Source organism: Panicum virgatum, chromosome 8N, assembly GCF_016808335.1.
Source record: "Panicum virgatum strain AP13 chromosome 8N, P.virgatum_v5, whole genome shotgun sequence".
NCBI classification, from domain to species: domain Eukaryota; kingdom Viridiplantae; phylum Streptophyta; class Magnoliopsida; order Poales; family Poaceae; genus Panicum; species Panicum virgatum.
The window spans coordinates 43,501,454-43,523,153 of NC_053152.1; the positions used below are offsets into that span (position 1 = coordinate 43,501,454).

At 44.8% G+C, this 21,700-nt stretch overlaps 1 protein-coding gene and 1 non-coding gene across 4 annotated transcripts; both read left to right on the forward strand.

The window, feature by feature from the left end:
* The first annotated feature begins 15,139 nt into the window (after positions 1–15,139).
* On the forward strand, positions 15,140–19,144 carry LOC120686078 (peptidyl-prolyl cis-trans isomerase CYP23-like). Of its 3 annotated transcripts, XR_005679959.1 has the most exons (10): positions 15,140–15,334; positions 16,100–16,213; positions 16,325–16,473; positions 16,767–16,839; positions 17,068–17,157; positions 17,614–17,653; positions 17,805–17,887; positions 17,989–18,026; positions 18,660–18,713; positions 18,806–19,144. XR_005679959.1 is itself a non-coding variant. In XM_039968239.1 (9 exons), the coding sequence occupies exons 1-8, from the start codon at positions 15,206–15,208 to the stop codon at positions 18,007–18,009; spliced, it is 699 nt and encodes a 232-aa protein (XP_039824173.1). In that variant the 5' UTR covers positions 15,140–15,205; the 3' UTR covers positions 18,010–18,026; positions 18,824–19,144. The 3 variants fall into 3 exon arrangements, 2 of the variants coding, with proteins under 2 accessions (XP_039824173.1, XP_039824172.1); XM_039968239.1 differs by lacking the exon at positions 18,660–18,713 and having other exon boundaries at positions 18,824–19,144; XM_039968238.1 differs by lacking the exon at positions 18,660–18,713 and having other exon boundaries at positions 15,141–15,334.
* Positions 19,145–19,728: 584 nt separating this feature from the next.
* On the forward strand, positions 19,729–19,831 carry LOC120686976. The gene has a single exon (XR_005680482.1). It is a non-coding gene; the product is annotated as a U6 spliceosomal RNA (small nuclear RNA).
* Positions 19,832–21,700: the final 1,869 nt, after the last annotated feature.

The window sequence follows — 21,700 nt, forward strand, 5'->3', positions numbered from 1 at the left end:
CTACAAAATATAAAGACATAGTTCTCCACAATATACCTAAGCAATAATTTTCTATTTTCTATAATGTTTCTACAACCATAATACTATTTTCAGCTATATTTATAATTCTCTACATTTTCCATAATTTTCATATACATTTTCAGCTATTTTCATAATTTCCATAATTTTGCCTTAAAAAAAAGTGCCATGGAACCTTTTACATTTTGATCACCAATTTCTAAGATTTTCTACTATTTTAAAATTTTTCGCACAAATTTTTCTACCATTTATAGAATTACTAAAGGTTTCTAAGTTTTTCTAACATTTTCGTCAAATTTTCTAACAAAACCAATTTTTCTACCATTTATAGAATTACTAAAGCTTTCCAAGATTTTCTACCATTTCTCTAAGTTTTTATACTATTTTTTCTAAATTTTTCTACAATTTTATAGAAATACCTAAAAATAAAAAAAAGGTGATGTCAGCTTATTCCAGGGCTTACGGCCGGCGATATGTCCGGCGTGGCGGCGGCCGGCGGCGCGGATCGAGGAGGAGGTGGAGGAGGAGGGCGCAGCGGCCGGGCAGTGGCGCGGATGTCGAGGCGGAGGCGCGCGAAGGAGGAGGGCGCGGCGGCCGGGCCAACGGCGACGAGGACGACGGCGGCAAGCCGGCCGGGGGCGAGGACGACAAGACAGGCGCACGCGAGCTCGGCGGGGAGAGGCGGCGGATCCGGGGCGCCGAGGCGCGCCTGCACGGGAGGAGGAGTTCGGCGCCGAGGAGTATCTAGGTGCAGGCGTCGGGAGGCCGGGGGGCGGCGGCGCCGGCGGGGCGGAACTGCGCGCGGGGGAGGAATGTGCGCCACGCAGGGGAGGAGTGGCGTCCTCCGCGGAGGCGGACCCACGGCACCGAGCAGGAGCGGCGCGGAGGCGGGGCGACGTCGACGGCGCGGAGGAGGAGCGGCGGCGCAGCGGGCCGGGACGACGACGACGAGAATGAAGAACTGGAGATCGAAATCCAAGTGTTGGCATATATATAAGATTGACAGTTTAGTACCGGTCCGTGTCTACGCCCGGTACTAAACTGGCACCGGGGCAGTTTAGTACCGGCCGCAGACACGGACCGGTACTAAACTGGCTCATTTAGTACCGGGCAGTGGGAAGGCCCGGTACTAAAGAGGCCAATCTGGCGGGAAATTTTCTTTGTGGCCCTTTAGTATCGGGTGTTGACACGGACCGGTACTAATCTGTCCCATCTAGCTCTTTAGTATTTTCTTTTTGAGAGTTTTACATATTGTTTATTCATAATAAATTAATTATAAATACAAATATATGTTGTTTTCACCATGCAAAATTATATTTCTGTATTATAGGTCACTATGTTGGGTATATTTAATGTGTATGCACTTAATTTATCATATTGAGTCCAAATATTTTTATATCTGTTTCAATTGTGTTTTCTGTGCAAACTATTATACAAATGCATAAAAAATTTAAACCTCGGTTATTTCATACATGTTAATTAAATAGTTAATTAAATAGATTTTCTATTTTTTTGGGTGTTTTATCATATATGTGCATGCACTTAATTAAATAGATTTTATGTTTTAATTATGTTTATCACATTGAGTATGCACTTAATTAATTTATCATATTGAGTCTAAATTTTTTTATATCTGTTTCAATTGTGTTTTTTGTGCAAACTATTATATAAATGCATAAAAATTAAAATATAAGTTATTTCATACACCATATATTACATCAATCACTTGGTTACATGAACATGAAAGTATAACATAATGATTACACATCATTGTTTAATGGAACGTTGACAACCTTTCTTTTTATGAATGTCCCTTGATCATGATCGAGGCGTAAATAAGGAGCGTCCTCTTTGGACAACAGGATGCTAGGGTCAACATCGACAGAGAATGGAGGACAGTCGTAAAACTGATCAAAGTCTTCTGACTTGTCCGAAATGTCTTCAACTCCAACGATTTTTCTTTTTCCTGGAAGAACTATGTGGCGTTTTGGCTCGTCGTCGGACTTGCCTTGATTTTTCTTAGGTTTGCTTGCCATGTCCTTCACATAGAAAACCTGCATCACATCCTTGGCGAGGACGAATGGTTCGTCTTTATATCCAATCTTTTTGTAGTCCACTATTGTCATTCCATACCGGTCTATCGTTACACCGCCACCTGCTCGGTTCACCCATTGGCATCGAAACAAAGGAATCTTCAAGGGGCCATAGTCAAGCTCCCATATTTCCTCTATGACACCAAAATAGCTGTCCTTATTTCCATCATGGCCTATTGCATTAATACGCACACCACTATTTTGGTTCGTGCTCTTTTCATCTTGGGCTCTTGTGTAAAACGTATATCCATTGATCTTGTATCCTTGGTATTGCATGATTGTGGCCAATGGTCCCCTAGCAAGCCATTGTAGTTGTACATCAACCGTGCTGTCACCTATGAGTTTTCTTCTCAGCCAAACCGCAAAGCTATCTATGTGATGACATGTAATCCATGCCTCAGACTTCCCTATGTTTTCATATCGGACAATATTGATGTGCTCATCCATATATGGGGCCACGAGGGATGAATTCTGTAGAACGGTGAAATTTGCTTTGTGGATTTCACTTTCAGGGATGTGCATATTAGATTTCTTACCTAGTGTGCCCTTTCCTTCCAATCGCCCATCATAGCGTGACATGGGGACCCCAATCGGACTAAGTTCATCAATGAAATCAACACAAAACTCAATGACCTCCTCTGTTCCATAGCCCTTGGCGATACATCCTTCTGGCCGAGAACGATTCCAAACGTACTTCTTTAAGACTGCCATGTATCTCTCGAAAGGGAACATATTGTGTAGGAATACAGGGCCTAAAATGTTTATCTCTTTCACAATATGAACCAGGAGGTGGGTCATAATATTAAAGAACAAAGGTGGAAAGACCATCTCAAAACTGACAAGACATTGGACCACATCATTCTGTAGCCTTGTGAGCTTATTTGGATCTATTGCCTTCTGCGAAATTTCATTAAGAAAGGCACATAGCTTCACCACTGCTAATCTTACATTTTCTGGTAGAATACCCCTCAACGCGACTGGAAGCAATTGGGTCATCAAAATGTGGCAATCATGAGACTTTAGGTTTGTGAACTTTTTCTCTTTCATATTAATTCTTCCCTGCATATTCGAGGAGTAACCGGACGGTACCTTCATACTGTTCAAGCAATCAAACATGCTTTCCTTCTCCTCTTTGCTGAGAGTGTAGCTAGCAGGACGTAAGTAGTGCTGTCCATTTTCTCTCTTCTCAGGACGTAGGTCTTCTCATTGTTTTGTTTCTTTCAAATCACGTCTTGCTTCTAGTGTATATTTTGACTGCCCATACGTACCAAGGAATCCTAGCAGGTTCACGCAAAGATTCTTCATCAAGTGCATCACATCGATTGCGTTGCGGACCTCCAGGACATCCCAATATGGGAGCTCCCATAGTATGGACTTCTTCTTCCACATTGGGGCATGGCCGTTTTCATCATTCGGAACTTGTTTGCTTCCACGGCCCTTTCCAAACACAACATGGACATCCTTCACCATCGAAAAAACACGCTTCCCGTTTCGGAATATAGGCTTAGCACGAGTTTCTGGTTCCCCTTTGAAATGTTTTCCTTTTCTTCTTAAGGGGTGGTTGAGGGGAAGGAATCGACGATGACCCATGTACACGACCTTTCTACAATTTTTTAGATACAAGCTGTCGGTTTCTTCTAGACAATGAGTGCATGCCTGGTATCCCTTATTTGACTGTCCGGACAGATTGCTAAGTGCATGCCAATCGTTGATGGTAACAAAAAGCAATGCTCGCAGGTTAAAATTCTCCTGTTTGTACTCGTCCCAAACACGTACACCTTCCTCCTTCCACAGCAGCAAAAGTTCATCAACCAACGGTTTTAGGTACACGTCAATATCATGGCCCGGCTGTTTTGGGCCTTGGATAAGCACCGGTATCATCATGTACTTCTGTTTCATGCATAGCCAAGAAGGAAGATTGAACATACAGAGGGTCACAGGCCATGTACTGTGATTGCTGCCCCACTCGCCGAATGGATTCATTCCGTCCGTACTTAAACCGAACCTTATGTTCCTTGGGTCGTTATCAAAATCTGGGAAATCTCTATCCATGTTTCTCCACTGGGACCCATCCGCAGGGTGTCTCAGCATCTAATCTTGCTTACGCTCTTCTTTGTGCCACCGCATCAATTTAGCATTTGATTTAAACGTTAGGACATGCGTGAATTTTCAAACGTCAGGACATGCGTGAATTTTCTGTACCTCCAATCCAAGAGGGCAAACAACCTTCTTTGCTTCATATGCTGTAGAGGGCAGTTCATTTCCCTCTGGAAGCATGTTCTTTACGATTCCAAGTAGCTCCTCAAATCCCTTATCGGTGACACCATTAGCTGTCTTCCACTGCAGCATTTCAAGTGTGGTACCCAACTTTTTAAGCCCCTGCTTGCAATCTGGATACAATAATTTTTTGTGATCCTCCAACATCTTCTCAAACTTCTTTGACTCCTTTAAAGTTTCACAGTCTCTTTGTGAATCCACTAGAACCTGACCTAATTCATCAGGTGGTTGGTCTTCTGCTGCATTTTCTCCAGCCTCGTCCATTTCTTTAGCATCGTCCATGGGTTCATCTTCAAAGGCTCCCGCTTCATATAGATGAGCACAGTCTGCAATACTATGATCATCATCTTCTTCACCATCTTGCATCACAACTTAGCTTAGTCCAAAGAGTATAGTTATCCATGAAACCCTTTTCATAAATGTGGGCGTGTAGAGTGCTCCTCTTAGAGTATTCCTTTTTATTTTGGCAAACGCGGCACGGACAACACATAAAACCTTTCGATGACTTGTGGGCCTCCGCCGCATCGAGAAAATACTTTAGACCATTAATCCACGCCAAGGTGCACCGGTCGCCATACATCCATTGTCGGTCCATTGACCTACACTTTTTAATTAAGTAACAACATTATTTTACTTGTTTTCATATCATTTAAATTGGCACATAACATAACGAAATACAAAAGCCATTTTTGCGAATTTAACATTGAAATACAAAATTAATAGAAGTCCAAATTAACAGATACATTACACTACATGCTTAAATTATATAACATGATAAATAGAAGTCCAAATTAACATATACATTACACTACATGCTAGCTACCTAATACAAACTACTCATCATGAGATCATTGGACCAATGCCTCGTGAACTGCCTCGTGAAGTCTTGACACGGAACGGTCATATTCCGCTAGCCCCGACTCTTCACGTCTTGCATTATATAGAGCCATCAACTCACGATCATCATCAGTACAATGCAACTCGACATTAAATTCACGATAAAATTTATGGCTTTCTTTGCCAAGGGAGAATATATAAAAAGCTTTATTAATCAAATGACGAATACGACCGCTAACAAGACCAACACGCTCTGCAGGGTGGAACTCAAGCTTTCTTAAAATGAAAACATAAATTGTAAACCATAATTATTTTAACACTCTTCAGTTCAATGCGAACACGTCGTTCCACGCCATAAGGGATGCGCAATCAATGTTCGCGGCTTTGTTTCAGGCTCACTTTCTCTAAAACCATCGAGAAGAAAAAATGTTTGTTTCGAAACATGTCTATGTCGTTAACCTTGACCCTGCGGTGATGACAATGACATTCGGGGCTAGTATTGCCATCAACGACACAGTGCGGTACAATAGGACCCAATGAAGGATTTCATTATTGAGACCAAGACCGTACTCCTTCATCGCGTCCTCATATATACCGCACCGCATCGTGGATATCGATGCTAGCCCCAAATAGCAGAGTTTTCACCGAAGGATCAAGTTTAACGACATATTCATGATCCGAAACATACATTTTTTAAACTTCTCGATGGTTTCAATATGAGTCCCAATAAATACATCATTAGAGTGACAAAATAATGCAACTAAATACATAACAAATATCAAACTAATTAACCATGCCACTTGAAAAAAAATCTGAACAAATTATTAGAATAAAAAAGAAAACATAAATTATAAACTATAATTATTTTGACACTCTTCAGTTCAACGCGAACACGTCGTTCCACGCCATAAGGGATGCGCAATCAATGTTCGCGGCTTTGTTTCACGCTCACTTTCTCAAAAACCATCGAGAAGAAAAAATATTTGTTTCGAAACATGTCTATGTCGTCAACCTTGACCCTGCAGTGATAACACTGTTATTCGGGGCTACTATTGACATCCACGACACAGTGCGGTACAATAGGACCAGATGAAGGAGTACAGCCTTGGTCCGGATAATTTCATTCTTAACTGGCTCAAAGGGGGTGGATTTCATAATTGAGGCCAAGACCGTACTCCTTCATCACGTCCTCATATATACCGCACCGCATCGTGCATATCGATGCTAGCCCCGAATAGCAGTGTTTTAACTGCAGGATCAAGGTTAACGACATATTCATGATCCGAAACATATATTTTTTAAACTTCTCGATGGTTTCCATATGAGCCCGAATAAATACATCATTAGAGTGCCAAAGTAATGCAACTAAATACATAACAAATACCAAACTAATTAACCATGCCACTTGAATAATGCAAAATCACATTAATTCTCAATCAAAAAAACCTAAATAAATTAATTGAGAGAAATCTCTAATTAATTGAAATAAATCTATATAACTCCTAATTATTTTGACACCCTTCAGTTCCAGGAGAACACTCTTTTCAATATCCAGAAACCATCTAGATGAAAAAAAACTTTATTTCGGAAAATGTATATGTCAGTAACCTCGACCCTACGGTGATGACAATGCCTTTCGGGGGGACACGGTGCGGTACAAGGATGTCACCAATCGGCCAGTCGCAGCACCAATATTTCCGGTTAATAGGAACACAGCACTAGGCACAGGCAGCGTGCTCGTTGATATGCTCTCGGTGCAACAACGGCCACGCTGACTGAGTCAAATGCTGTCTTCGTATCAATCGGAAGTGCTGGTGATGCGACCAACCGATTCGCGACGTCCATATAGCGCATAGTGTTTCCCCGAAAGGTAGTGTCATCACTATTGGATGGAGATTAACGACGTATACTTGTTTCGAAATAAATATTTTTTTAGCTTATAGATAGTTTTAATGTGAGCCTGAATAAATACATCATCAGAGTGTCAAAATAATCAATTCATAATAAAAAATCTATTATAACTCTTTCATTAGTTCATTTTAAAAAAATTAACTATCCGCATTATGGTTATATCTACTACAATCACATGTTTTGTCTACACTCATTCTAAAAATTTCTACTATCCACATGCTCATCTGAATCTAAAAATAAAAAATATGCTACGGTCATTTGTAATATATAGAAAATGATTGAAAAAATATGTCTATAAATTTTTCATATTCAACCTAGCCAATAAACCTACTCCCACATTCAAGTCATCGGTTCTATATATCTCAAATCATTGCATAAATCAAAGAAATCATACTCATCCTCACTATTTCTAAAACTCACAAATTTCTCTAACTATAGAGCATAAAACGAAGAATAAAGACTATCAATGAAGAGATAATGAAGTTGTAAACCTTTGGCGCACTTGAATGAGTCCAAATCACACAAAAAATGGATCAAATAATGGCGGCGCAACTCTAATATGAGAGAAGAAACCGAGCTCGAGCTAGCTCTCTGATGAAATGGGCGCTGGCTCGGCTCGGGGAGGAAGAAGCCCCAATTTATAGTGGGAGCATTAGTACCGGCTGGAGCCACCAGCCGGTACTAAGTTTTCTGGCGCCAATTTAGTACCGGCTGGTGGCTCCAGCCGGTACTAAATTGTCACTAGCCGTTGCAGGCGGCTGTCGGGGCTGTCGGTGGCGCACTTTAGTGCCGGCTGGAGCCACCAGCCGGTACTAAACGGCTCCCATGGGCACTGTTTCTTTGACCCGGTACTAAATTTGCTCGTTAGTACCGGCCGAAATCGTGACCGGTACTAACGGCCGCGGACGTGCGTTTTTGTAGCAGTGTCCATTACCTTTTTTTTCTTTCCTAGCATGGAAATATGGGATCGTTGAACATGCCCCTGACGGCTAAAACTAGCTGAAGTCAATCAGGCATGTGTTCAGACTTGAGAAATCGGAACTTTCCATATGACTGCAAAACTGCAGTAGCAATTTTGGTATTTGAAATTCAACGAGATTCGATTGGATGAAAAGCATCGATGATCATGATGGAGCGGGTTGCAAAATGCAAATACAGAACACAGATTGGAGAGTTCAGAGTTTGAGAAACCAGATAAGAGATGAACAGACATGACTGCAACCGTAGTAGAGCTTCGGATAAGGATAAGTACCTGGAGTTGAAACATCTGGAATGCGCAGGGGGTGACGGCGAGCAGGAGAACACGCCTCGGCCTTGAACACCATGGCATGGTTTTAGAAAGATATACAAGGAACCTACCCATAAAAGAAGAAATCCTATCATCATCAACATCTGCAGCTTAATTATGAAGCATTTGAAGGATGTGCTGTCATTTAGAGCAATGATACGGTAAGATTATCATCATAGCTAGTGTTGCAATTGTGATTTAGCTTTGGAACCTAGACTGAAGAACCTTTCTAGCAGCGGTGGCACAAGCTTTTGAAGTCCTGATGGCTTGATGCAGACAAAATACATGCAGAGGGCCAGCAGCTTCGTGTGCGGGACTCCTTCCAGCGGCGGCTACGCAAGAGAGGCATATCGCGGCGTATCGGCACGTATCCCCGTATCCCCGTATCCCGCCGTATCAGATATGGGTACGGCGACCTGGTTGCGGTGATACGTAGGCTGCCACTGCCGTGTTTTTGCCAATCCGTAAGAGAAGATCCAGAGGTCGCCACACCACTGACCCCGCAGGTCGCCGACTCGAATCACTGCAATCCCAGCAGCAAGCAGGCGAGCAGCGCGCTGTTTTCTTTGCCTTTTTTTACGAGGGAAAGCCAGTAGAGGCCGTAGAGCTGACAGCTGAGGAAGAAGAACGGAACTGGCTCTGAAATGGGCCTCGTGGGGCCTTCAACGTGCCTGTGTTTTGGCCCAGTCCTTCCTTTGGGCCTCCGATATCTTGGTTTCATTTCCTGTCTTCTCTTTTTTTTAAGGGAATTTCTGTCTTCTCAACAACGCTTGACTTTCCGTTCAAAAAAAAACAACGCTTGACTTTGCCTCGAAAAAAAAAACAACGCTTGACTTGACGTTGACACTACTAGCGAGCAGCCCGACGCTGGAGGACAGCTTCAACTTCCGGCCAGGAAGTTGTCACCAAATTCAAAGTAGGAAATGGTTGAAGGGGCTGTAGAGGATGCACGCAAGACTGACACAGTTTACTACGCCTTTAGGCACTAGGCAATGTTGTGCTAACAGCACGAGTTTTCTTTTAACCGAAGTCGGTATGGAGACCCCTACCTTTTAACACTTAACAGTACACGTAAACACAAACTGAGCATTAGGTTCCTTATATGATCCAATGTACCCATCGGATTTGGGTCATCAACTCAGCAAAATACTACATAATCATTTTTTTTGAATTTATTCAAGAAATTAACAACACTGTTTTCAGTATTACTAGGCGACAACATGTTCGTCGAGTGAGGTGCTTGTAGTAACTTTGTTATGAAAAAACAAGACTCCCATAATTTGAGTGCAAGAACCAAAGATCAGTATTCAGTAAGGATGAGATCTGAATTGGGCAGACCAAACCAGAGCAATATGCAGTACCAGGAACTTTGCCACTAGCCAAACAATCACAAAAAGCATTGAACCAAATAAAACCACAAAACCGTCCCCCACCCGAAATGGTCACATCCCCCACCCGAAACCAGGAAGGGCGACTCGAGCGGACCTCCGCCTGACGCCGCCAGAGCCCGCCGCCGCCTCTGGCCCCCGCTTCTCCTCGCCTCTGGCCATCTAGCCGGTGGTAACGAGGACCGGGGGTCCGCCTGCTTCAGCAGATCTTCATATCTATTTTTAGGTTTCTTTTTTCCTTTCCTCCAGAATAATTAGGCTAGAGTTTGGATTGTCGTTTCAATATTTTCGATCTGGCTTTCTGTTTTGTACTGGATTTCATCCGTGGTATATGTTGTTTCTCCGATGGCGGCGTGTTCCTCGGTATGTTGGCCTAGTCCTCTTTGATGAGGGATTGGATCTATTTTCCCCTTCAGTGGAATCATCTTTCTGGCCGCTGGTGTTACCACTGGCGGTGGCAGATTTGTCCTTCCGGCCGCCCTTGGTGATGGCTAATGGCGGTGTCGGATCTTATGGTGGGTTCAACCTTCAGAAGATATGGCTGATGTGCTTTCGGCACCCTTTACTCCCTACAGTGGTTGAGCATTATGCGGCTCTTGCGGTCTCCACGATTGTGGAGTCTTATGTTGGTGGAAATTGCGATTCTCGTGGCCGGATCTAGTGAAGTTTCATGGCGATGGAGTTTTCTGAAGCAGTGGACTTCGTCGGATGCAAGAAAGATGAAGAATAGGAACCTAGTGGCGTGCTTCAATGTAATTTTATTTTATGTTGAGGTCTCAGTTGTAAAAGGGGTTCTATTTTAATGAAATTTCATCCCTTTCTCAAAAAAAAACCACAACTTAATTAGAAGCCAATATCCTCTCGACACAACATGGCAGCCAATAAATGATCAAAAGAAACAGGAATTACTACTAAAAAGACATACTAGAACATAGATTTTAATTAGTATTGATTGGGATAAAAAAAGGAAAGCATTAATGAAACACTTAATGGTTTGCATTATATAAGCCATGGACAAATAAAGAAGCGACCCAACAACGTATCAAAACATATTAGGAGAATAAACAAAGCTCTCTCCCCACCCAATGGCGCTTGTGATGATGAACAAGGATACCAAGGCTCTGTACTTGGCCTCCCTTCTCGTCATGGCTATGCTCTTCGCACCTGGTCACGCACAAGGTGCTCTCTCTCTCTCTCTCTCTCTCTCTCTCTCTCTCTCTCTCTCTCTCTCTCTCTCTCTCTCTCTCTCTCTCTCTCTACTCAAGCACTGACTGACATCGTTTTGCCTATGAGGTATTATTAGGCGGGTGCAGCCCTCTGGCTCCATGCGACGAGATCTTATGCGCGGCGAGCTGCGAGAGGCAAGGGTTCAAGAACCCCAAGGCCACCTGCGTTTTCCCTAGGATAGGCCATTCCAGTGACAAGTGCTGCTGTCGATGATCTGATGATAAAAACATGTGTGGACGGCGTGCCTCCATTCCCGTCCAAAAAATGGTGTATCGGCTCCATAATAATTGATAAAGATTACACTACTACAGAACAGGTCTTTGATCATATACATTTATCCCGATTATGGTTCAACCCGGGATCAATAAGGTCTTTTGTCCTAGTTCTAAAATCTAGGGTTGGTAGAAGACAAAAAAAATATTTTGTCCCGGGTGGGCAGTTCAACCGGGACCAAAAGGTCCTCTTTAATCCCGGGTGGGGTTACCACCCAGGACAAAATGTTTTAGTCCCGGGTGGTAACCCCAGCCGGGACTAAAGATGATCTTTTAATCCTAGTTGAACTGCCCACCCGGGATAAAATAGGTCGGCTCCGACTCATGTTTTATTTATCGCAAGCTCACTCACTGTCTTCCTCTCAACCTTATCTCTTTCTCTCATCCTCTCAGCCACAACTTTTTTTCCTCCCTCATCTTCTTCTCTCCGTTAGCTTCCTCCGTCGCTCAGCTCCAGGGGCCGGCGAGCCGCCAGGGGCTGGCGAACCGCCGCCGCCAGCGGTGCTGGCGAGCCGCAGTGCGGGCGCGGGCGCGGGCGCGGGCTGCCGCCAGGCGCCGGCAGGGACGCGGGTCGGGGCTGGCGAAGCGCTGCCGACGCGCGAGGCTAGGCTCTGACGGGGACTGATACGGTCCGCCGAGCCGCACCGCGCAGCCAGGCGCCGGCTGCCATGGGCCGGCCCCAGCTGCTGCCGCCACGCAAGGACCGGCGCGGGAGGGTGCCTGGCGAGCCGCCACCGCAGGGCGCAGCAAGCACAGGGGGGCGGGGACTCCTGCCGCCATGGGCCGGCGAGGGCAAGACTGGCGACGAACTTGTGCTTTGTTGGTGATTTTTTCGTTTGTGAATCTTTGTGTGATGTGAATCAATCAATTTTTGGATCTGTGAGATAAGATGTGTTTTCTTGTGTGATGTGAATCGATCAATTTTGTTGTGTTTTCTTGTATGTACTGATATGTGATGAATTTGATCTTCATTTTGAGATTACAATTTTGGATAATTTTTTAGATTAGGAGAACTGGCTCCCGAACACGAATGCCGGAGCTAGCATGTCGGAGCTAGCGAGCTTTTTTTTTTGTTCGTGAAAAATGGCTTTGTTCCCGGTTCAATAGCCATCGGGATAAAAAGATTTTTACATTTGTCCCGGCTGGATAGTCCCGGTTGAAGAACCAGGACTAAAAGCTGTTGGGAACCGGGACTAAATGAGCATTTTGTAGTAGTGTGATAGAAACAAGTGAGAATAATGATCATAATATGTGAGATGATGCAGGCTTGTTTTGATTATGGTTGGCAATAATTTGGCATGTATGGAACTATGGATCTCATGACCAGCAGTAACGTCGACGACTTCTTTAGGTTCAGAATTTGGTAAAGACTGTTAGTCCACTCCTAATAAGACTACGCGTTTTTTAAGTGAGATACCGATGGCCAAATTTGGTACCTTTATAGCACGATATAATTTATAATTAAATAAATTACGAATAAAATAATAGAATGTGTTGGAATTGATCTTGGCTTGGCTTAGCCTCTCACGCAACATTATGAGAATATGATCATGTTGAAATAAGCCTTGCCCATGATCAACGAGTCCATCCAACTGCTGATTGGCCGGGTCCCAAACCACCCCGAGCTATGAGAAATGGCAACCACCCCTTCTCTCAATGATGAGAAAGTACAGACTCGTCCTAATACTCTGATTAGATCAGATCGCGAGTGGTCCTAAAGATCTACGCTCTGCATCGTCCTCTGGTGACGGTGTTTCCTCTCCACCATGCCTGCCTCAGGCAGGCACGAGGACATCAATGGCGCATAATCATTTGCAGTTCATAAGTGTTCATGTAATTAGGTTATCTGATTCTAAGATTAAGTGATATTAGTTTTCTAATAAAGTGCACCCACCATGCATGAAGTTGCATCATTATTTCACTTTGATCCAATAACTTGCAAATATTGCACCCACTATACACTAACTTGTTCGATATGTGTATGTACACTCCATTGTACACCACCGATACGTATTCTGCGGATGGAGCTATGGACTTTTAATTTCCATATAAAAAATATCCCTGCCGAGACGATATACTCAGTCCATATACTTTTAAGTCTTTCATCACTCCATCTTAGCATAAGGCTGGACGAAAAACTCGTGGCTCGGTAGCTCGCTCGACTCGGCTCAGTAGTGGCTCGGCTCGGCTCGGCTCGTAGGAAAATATAAACAAGCCAAGCCAAAGTTTTGGCTCGGTCTTTTATCGAGCTGGCTCGAGCCGGCTCACGAGCCGCTCGCGAGCCGAAACGAGCCCAGGCTCAAATCTAAAGCCGGCCCACGGCCTAGCTTCGACTCACTCGATGAAACCCTAAACCACTCCTTCTCCGGCTCTCCCACTCCCTTCCCCTGCGCGGCGGCTGCGCTAGTCCAGTTCCAGTACTCCAAATCCAATCGCGATCCCGTCGCCTCCCCCGACCTCGCCCCGTTGCCTCGCCCATCCGGATCCGACCGTCCCTGGCCGCCCGGCCCGCCCCTCCGACGACCCGCCTCCAGGCTGCAGCAGCGCCGCGGCCAGCGCCTGCGCGCCTAGCGGCCGGGGTCGGCGCCTCCACGGCTCTGCACCGTCGCCCCTCGCGGCCGGGGGCCGACGCCTCTGCGCCCTCACCCCTCGCCAGGAGCCCAGGACGGCAGGACCTGCTCGCCCCTCCCCTCTGCGCCCTCGCCCCTCGCCCTGCGCCTCTACGCGCCTCGCCCCTGCGCGCCTCGCAGGTCGCGGCCGGGGGTCGGCGCCTCTGCGCCCTCGCGGCCTCACCCCTCGCCAGGACGGCAGCAGGACCTGCTTAGCGCGACGAGCCGACGACGTCACCTCTAGCTGAGGCCCCCTCTCCCCGCAGGCCGCAGCCATGAAGGAAGACCCTGGACACGTTCCTGTTGCGCCACCACCGCTTGTGTGAACTCCTGAACTCCTACACTTGAACCTATGTTGGCTGCCTTAGGCCTTGGCAGTGGCCAGTGGGCACCGTGACCTGGTTCAGTGGCTGGACTGGACCTAAACAATTGGTCATTCACTCATTTGGACTTGCTGTTGAAGTGTTAAGTGTTATCTGTTATGTTCATATCATCATATGTATTGGCAGATCTGCAGATGTGTTGTATGTGTGTTGGATACTTGTAATTTATATTGTTGCACCATATTCATGTATGCATTTTGCTTGCTGGTGGTTCTAGGCTCTGGCTCTGCTAGTTGGCTGCCTTTTTTTGAGCTGGCTCGTGAGCCAAACGAGCTAGCTCGAGCTGCCAAACGAACCGAGCCGAGCCGAGTCTGACTTTCAGCTCGGTCTGATAATGAGCCGAGCCGAGCCAGCTCGTTATCATAACGAGCCAGCTCGAGCTGAGCCGAGCCGAGCCAAACCAACTCGATATCCAGCCTTATCTCAGCACATCGAGTGGCATGTAATTTCGTAAATACACCGCCTCGACCATAAGTCATCAAGATGTTTGTAATTTGTTGGACTAAAATAAAATAGTGCCACATCATCCATGGTGGGTGCACTTTAATTACTACTCTACAATAACTTCTAATACACCTTTTCAACATGCGAACCAATTATATATTTTGTTTTATACAGGTGGCATTATATTTATCTCAACCAAATTTGGCTACTATTTGTTCTTTTATGATCTGTTCCTAAATTTGACGAGAGTCATGTGACTATTCTTTAAAAGAAAGATTCGTTCAAAGTTTTTTTAAAAGAAAATCTTTGCAGCCTGTTTCGAAAAATCTTGCCAAAGGTAGGTAGTTTAGGAAGCGTTTAGTTTTTTTTTAGAGTAGGATAGGAAGAGTTTAGTTAGGAAGACACTGGTGGCACCAAAAATCAGAGGGCGCAAAAACCAAAAGGGTGGAAAAGGAAAAATGGCGGTGATACTCCGCCACGCCGCCGCCGCTGCGGCGCTCCTCGCCGTCGCGGCCGTCTGCGCCGGCGGGGCCTCCACGTTCTACTCCTCGGACCCCAATCTCGGATCCGCCCGCGTCGTCTTCCAGGTAACCGCAGCCTTCCACCCCCCCGGGCCTTCTGACAGAGCTCGTTTACTGCTTCGAGATTCGCCGGCGATGTCTGGCCCCGAATTCGCGCAAAAGGGACGGTTTTTAGTGGTTTCTTGGGGAGGAATCGGGCTGGAGAGTCTTGAATTGTCCCTGCTCGTTGAGGGGCTGGGAAATCGAGGGTTGGGGAGGATCTGGGCGAGAATTGCCGGGGACGTTGTTCTTGCGATGCAGATTCGTTCCCAGAATTGGCTCGGCGCTTAGAATGTGGCTGGGAACTGGGGTTGTGTGGGAGTTGAGAGTTGAGAGGAGAAGGTTTTGGGTGTTCTAATGTGCCTAGAACTGCGAATTGTTGCAGATTTCATTTGTATAAATATGAATATTGGATTAGGAGATTAGTGGATGCGTGGTGCTTAACTGGCTACTTCTGCATGAATTTCCCTAGAATGGTGTGGGTTGACATGCTTCCAAGTAGTAGATTGATTGCAAGCTCTATGTTTCTTCGAATATCTGATTTTCTCAGTTTCTTCTATTAGACAGTGACTGAAACGACTCATCTTCCAGCCAAGCTTCAACTGTTTTATGTGGGTCCACATGGCATGGAAATGGAAGTAGCAGAACAGTATACTTAAAGCTGTGCATTAACACTTGGTTTTTGTCATTTGTCCCCACAGATCATTCACCTGTTAAAGTACACTTGTGGAACTAGTGGTAATGTTTGCTCCTGTTCTGATCATCGCACTTCTGCTGCAATTGTACCTGCAGACAAATTATGGTGATATTGAGTTTGGCTTCTTTCCTCATGTTGCGCCTAAGACTGTTGAGCACATCTTCAAACTTGTGCGGCTTGGGTGCTACAACACAAATCATATCTTCAGGGTATTCGGCGCTTTAAATTGCTTGCTTCTTTACTTTACACAATGTAACCTTATCCCCCCCCCCAACAAACTACTTATTTATAACTATATAATGTTCTGTTGCCTTATCCAGGTCGACAAGGGATTTGTGGTACAAGTTGCTGCTGTTGTGGGAGGTAGAACTGCCCCAATGAATGAGGTGCAGAAAAGAGAAGCAGATAAAACAATTGTTGGTGAATTTAGTAGTGTCAAGCATGTCAGGGGAATCCTATCCATGGGAAGGTGCATTCTATATACCACTTGTACAGACTTCTAATGCTTTTCTGTCTGATGGTTCCGGCCTAAAACAATGAGCATGTACCATCTTTCTGTGCAGTTGAAAAGTTCATCAGTGATTATCAAGTTGTTTATTAGGAAAAATATAAAGATCACTAAATATGGTTTTCTTACTTCATCTATCTGTAGTTATGTACACGTTCAGAGGAGTCAATGAAACCCCTAGAGAGCATTTAGAATTTGCATGTGAGCTAATAGTTGTCTTATAACTTATAAATCTTTCTTTTTCCTTCAACAAGGCACTCAGATCCAGATAGCGGCGGTTCATCCTTTTCTTTCCTTCTTGGCGATGCTCCACACCTTGATGGGCAGGTGTTTAACACTACTTCAAAGCTTCATAATTGATATCAGCTACTCCCTCCTTTTCAAATTATAAGTTGTTTTGCCATTTCTAGGTGCATAATTTTTGCTATGAACCTAGATATATACTATGTCTAGATACATAGCAAAAACTATGCACTTAGAAATGCCAAAACGACCTATAATTTGGAACGAAGGGAGTACTTCACTTATCTGAGATTGATACGTAATGAATTTCAGTATGCTGTATTTGGGAGGGTCACTAAAGGTGACGATACATTGAGAAAGCTAGAGAGGCTTCCAACCCGCAGAGAAGGCATTTTTGTGATGGTATGTGTTGACTTCAAGAGCTTTGTTTCATGTACAGGACCCTTGTAATACTTATTTAACTAATTTAGTGATTTTCTTCTATGCTTTTTATGTAAATATATTTTGATTATCTGCAAATGTTTGACGAAAATATGTAGTTATATCATGTTATTTGGGTGTGATCGCATTAAAGTGTTCGGTTGAATAGCGTTTTCTGTTTTGCCTTGATACATGTTGCTTGTTAAGCTCGCTGACAATGGATTGAGAAATATTTGAATTCACCGACAATCTGTTGAACTTTTTCCATAGTAGGCCTGAAACTGTTTGATTGAATAGTGTTTTCTGTTTTGCCTTGATACATGTTGCTTGTTAAGCTCGCTGACATTGCATTGAGAAATATTTGAATTCACCGACAATCTGTTGAAATTTTTCCATACTATGCCTGACAGATGAATGTTGTGTTTTTCCTTTTGTCAGCCAATTGAGCGAATCGACATCCTATCAACATACTATTATGGTAAGACTGAGCCCCCCCCCCCCCCCACACACACACACACACTCTTTTCCCACGATATTTTGAAGGTTATGTATGTAAAGCTACCAATCACAGCATTACACATGACCTACGATTTGAAATGGTGAAAGTTGTCAACGGTCTCAACTTGCAGATATTGATATAGAGAGCTGCGAAGCAGAAAAATCTATTCTTAGGAGGAGACTTTCTGAATCAGCATCAGAAGTTGAGCGATGGGTGTGAATCTTACACATTTCAAAGACAATCTTCTTATGAATATGGCTGTTCAGAGATATTCGAAGTTGTCAACTCATGTCGTTTGCATTTTTCTTTTGCAGAGAAGAAAATGCTTTGCTTGATGCTGGATTGAGGCCAGGTGAAGTACTTGCTTATTGATTTCAGTATTAGTATAACATTTACAAGGCAGCAACTTGCTATCTCGTTTAAAAAAGTTGGAATGAAAAATGTTGTATGTATGATACTAAAATGCATAAAAGGACTAGCATACTAACCTTATAGTATCTGTATTGATCACACAATGAGGTATCTTCCAGTGGAACTACCAAAATGGTAGGTTCACTTTGATTGTTTCGAGTGAGACTTGGTGTGCGATAGTTAATTGGTCCAAATGATGGGTTGGGACGTGTGACAGACTGCAGTTCTGTTTACCATTCTGGCAGTCATTATAATTCTGACCAAAACTCCTTGAAACATCTTACTAGTGTTGGATGACTGCTTCCGTTACTGAACCGAGAAGACTCAGTTGTCTTGTACTTGAGTACATCAATGATGTACTGTAGTATTCGTTAACTTCTACCTTAAACACATGAGGATTATGAAAATGTATTTTCTTTCTTCAGTAATTCCGCCAGTCTTCCATTTGGAACTTTTCTTCCCTAATAACAGTACTAACATTTTATTTCTAATATATCATTTCCCTAATGTAACATCTAACAGGCAGTTTTTGTTTTGAATTTTTTCTTGGATATGATGAACTTCTGAAGTGCAGTAGGCCAATACATCAACTAGAAATTGTCTCTTCTGAATCAGACCAGAAATAGTTGCTAATTAACTCAAGCTTTAGTGACAACCTTCTCTGAAATTCTGTGATACAAACTGCCTGCCCATGTAATTTCTGCCTTTGCTGTAACACAGGGCTCATCCCTTCTCCAGGGGCTGATGGCCGAGGCAGAATACGGACCGTATGGAAAGTAAATTCCCTGGATGTGTATGTCTTTATACTCAACAGTTTTACATGAGTCAATGACATATATATAGCTGTAATGCTAAGAATATAGAAACGTGGGTAGGACATTCTGTGCATCGTACTGTTGCTACACGATGTCTCGGTATGTACCAGTTGCGACAAGTTTAAGTTGATCTCTCTTATTCCCTTTTTAGCATGGTTTTGCTAAACGATGTATGATACTGGAACGTATAAACTATACTTGTGAGTTTGCGTCTCAGAGAAGGTGAAATGACTAGTCTCCTAAACTGTGTGTACATGTGGCCCAAGAACCATGCCTACAAATCAAAGTGCTTTGTCTGGGTGGTCTGATCTTTTGTTTTATTTTCTGACAAATACTACATGAAAAGCTGCAGTGACTGATGGTGAGCTGCCACGCTGTCGAACCTCCTCAGTGTATATTTGAAGCGACTTATATACACAATGTATTTCATTTTATTTTCAAAAACATGTAGCAAAAAAAGTGCATTATTCCTAATAATACCGACGCACAAGCACACAGCACACTACAATGCAAGAAGGCACCACAAGCTCACACACAAGCTGAAGCAAAGGATCCGAGCTCGTGCATCATGTCGATGGGCCGCCGATTACGTGGTGCGAGCACTGGAGGGAGGAGGAAGCAACCAGGCCGCGTCGCCTCGTTACGTTGGGCCGGAAGTGGAAGGCCGGCCCACGGGAGGGCGCGCGGGCGGCGGCGTCTGGGGGGCCTGGTGAGCTGCGCGGCCTGCGGGACGCGGTGGGGAGCCAAACGAGACGACGGTTTAATCCCACACCGCTCAGCGACGGACGAAACAACCAGCTTATAAACCGGGGCCTCAGAGCCTGCTCCGTCTCTTCGGAGACATCCGATAAAATTGGAACGATACAGAGAAGATTAGCATGGCCCCTGCGCAAGGATGACACGCACAAATCGAGAAATGGTCCAAATTTTTTTGAGATTTTACGCGCCGGTCCCTGGCCTCAAGTTGTTTTCTTACATGTACGCCCCTGGCCGCCTGTTTTCCCTCGCGCAGATGCCCCTGGCGTTTTCTTTCCAGGCCCTCGCGAGTTCTGCTCATGAGAAGCTGTGTTATTTTCCGTTCTCGTCCTGACATGAATTTTATATTTACACTTTTACCCCTGTTGCGCTGTAAATTCGAGGCCTGGCCCCTTGCCCTTTGTTTTGTTCTTCACACATGTACCCCTGTGTTGGTACGTATATTACACTTAACACAGGTCTCTTTCCTCTCGATCAGGTCCCTATGTATTCAATGATGGCACCGGATAAGCTTCTCGGTTACGTCCTGTAGACCCTTTACGGAATAGGGTTACGCCCTTGGGTCTTTTTTTTTCAACAAAACAACACATCACATTTACTACTCTCAACAAAAATAGAATGAATTACACTTACTCGATCATAAATTTCAGCAAAACACATGCACCCGGAGCACTAATAATATCCCTTTAAAACACATATTTACACACTTTTGGAACGGCAAATCCATTGGTGTTCTTCATTTCTTCGATCCGGCATTCTTTTTCTTTTCCTCGGCAGTGCAAGTCGGCCGGTGTGCACGTCGTTCCTCACCATAGTCCACCCACGCAACCAAACAAGTAGCCCTTCAACTTGCCTCCTTCCTGCTGCCACAAACGCACAATTAAAATGATATGAAACTAGGAATGCATTATTAGTAATTGATGAACAATCATCAGAGAATAATAAGGTCAGCTCAAAATTAAATATATGTGCACACGCGGACTAGCATAGAAAAATAAATGAAGGTTATGATAGTACTATGTAATCCAATGGAAATAAATGGTCAAAATGGAGTGCGAGATAAGTGGGGAGCACGTTCCAACTACGCATGCATACGGAGGAAACAGGCAATGACGACTTGCAGACTAAATTGCCCGATCATTTTTTTTTTTGGCCACGTTTTTCATTAAAATGCAAATTGCCCGATCATCATTTGCTAATCAACAATCACCTGCAGTTTGGTAGTGCATTATCTTTCTTTTATTTTGCCTCTTGGAGTAAACTAAAACAAGATGCAGGCTGCAGCAGCATAGGGAGCATCAAGCTAGCCTAGAATTCTCCACCATTGTCGTCGCCACAAGAAAGTGTGTGAAGTGCTCAAGTTTCCTAGCAATTAGCTCCACCTAATAAACAATACGTTTTCGAACCCTCCAGAAAAGAATGGCATTGCTTGGGATTAATTAGCAGGTTGTGAGTTTCGATCTCTCATCGGATCGATCTCTGAATCTCTCATCAGCAAACCAGATCGGTGCAGCAAATGCAGAGCTCCAACGTTTTCAGGTGCTTTGGTATGGTAGAGAAGAGAGCTGACGTGGCCGTTTTTTTTTTAAAAAAAAAGAAGGTATCGAGCTGACGTGTGACGGAGCTGGACTGCTGGACCTTGGGAGCGGCGCGGCCGGGGCGGATCGGCTGGCGGCGGTCGTCGTCGCTTTGGTCGGTGGCGTCGCTGCGGAGGCGGCGGTGCCGGTGCCGGGTCCGGCGGCGGCGTCGGCGCTCGCGGTCGTCGTCGTCGTCTCCCTCGCTGGGCGCCGAGGACCACTGCTGATGCCTCTCCTCGTCGCCGCCGCCGGGTGCGGCCTCGACGGCGGCGGCGTTGCCGACGAAGCTGGACCAGGAGAGCGCCTTGGTCTGCCGCTGCATCCGCGCGGCGCGGATCTTGGTGAAGTCCAGCGAGTAGTCCGGCGGCGCGCCGCCGCCGCCGCCGCCGCCTTCCCAGCCCCCGAACGCCGGCACCGACGGCCGCGGCGGCCGCTGCTGCTGCCTCCGCTGCACGCATGGAAATCCA

Coding starts and splice junctions, on each gene's coding strand:
- LOC120686078 (XM_039968239.1), top strand. CDS start 15,206: ATGGCGGTGATACTCCGCCACGCCGCCGCCGCTGCGGCGCTCCTCGCC. Junction 16,840..17,067: donor CTCCACACCTTGATGGGCAG/GTGTTTAACACT, acceptor AATGAATTTCAG/TATGCTGTATTTGGGAGGGT. Junction 17,158..17,613: donor GAGAAGGCATTTTTGTGATG/GTATGTGTTGAC, acceptor TCCTTTTGTCAG/CCAATTGAGCGAATCGACAT.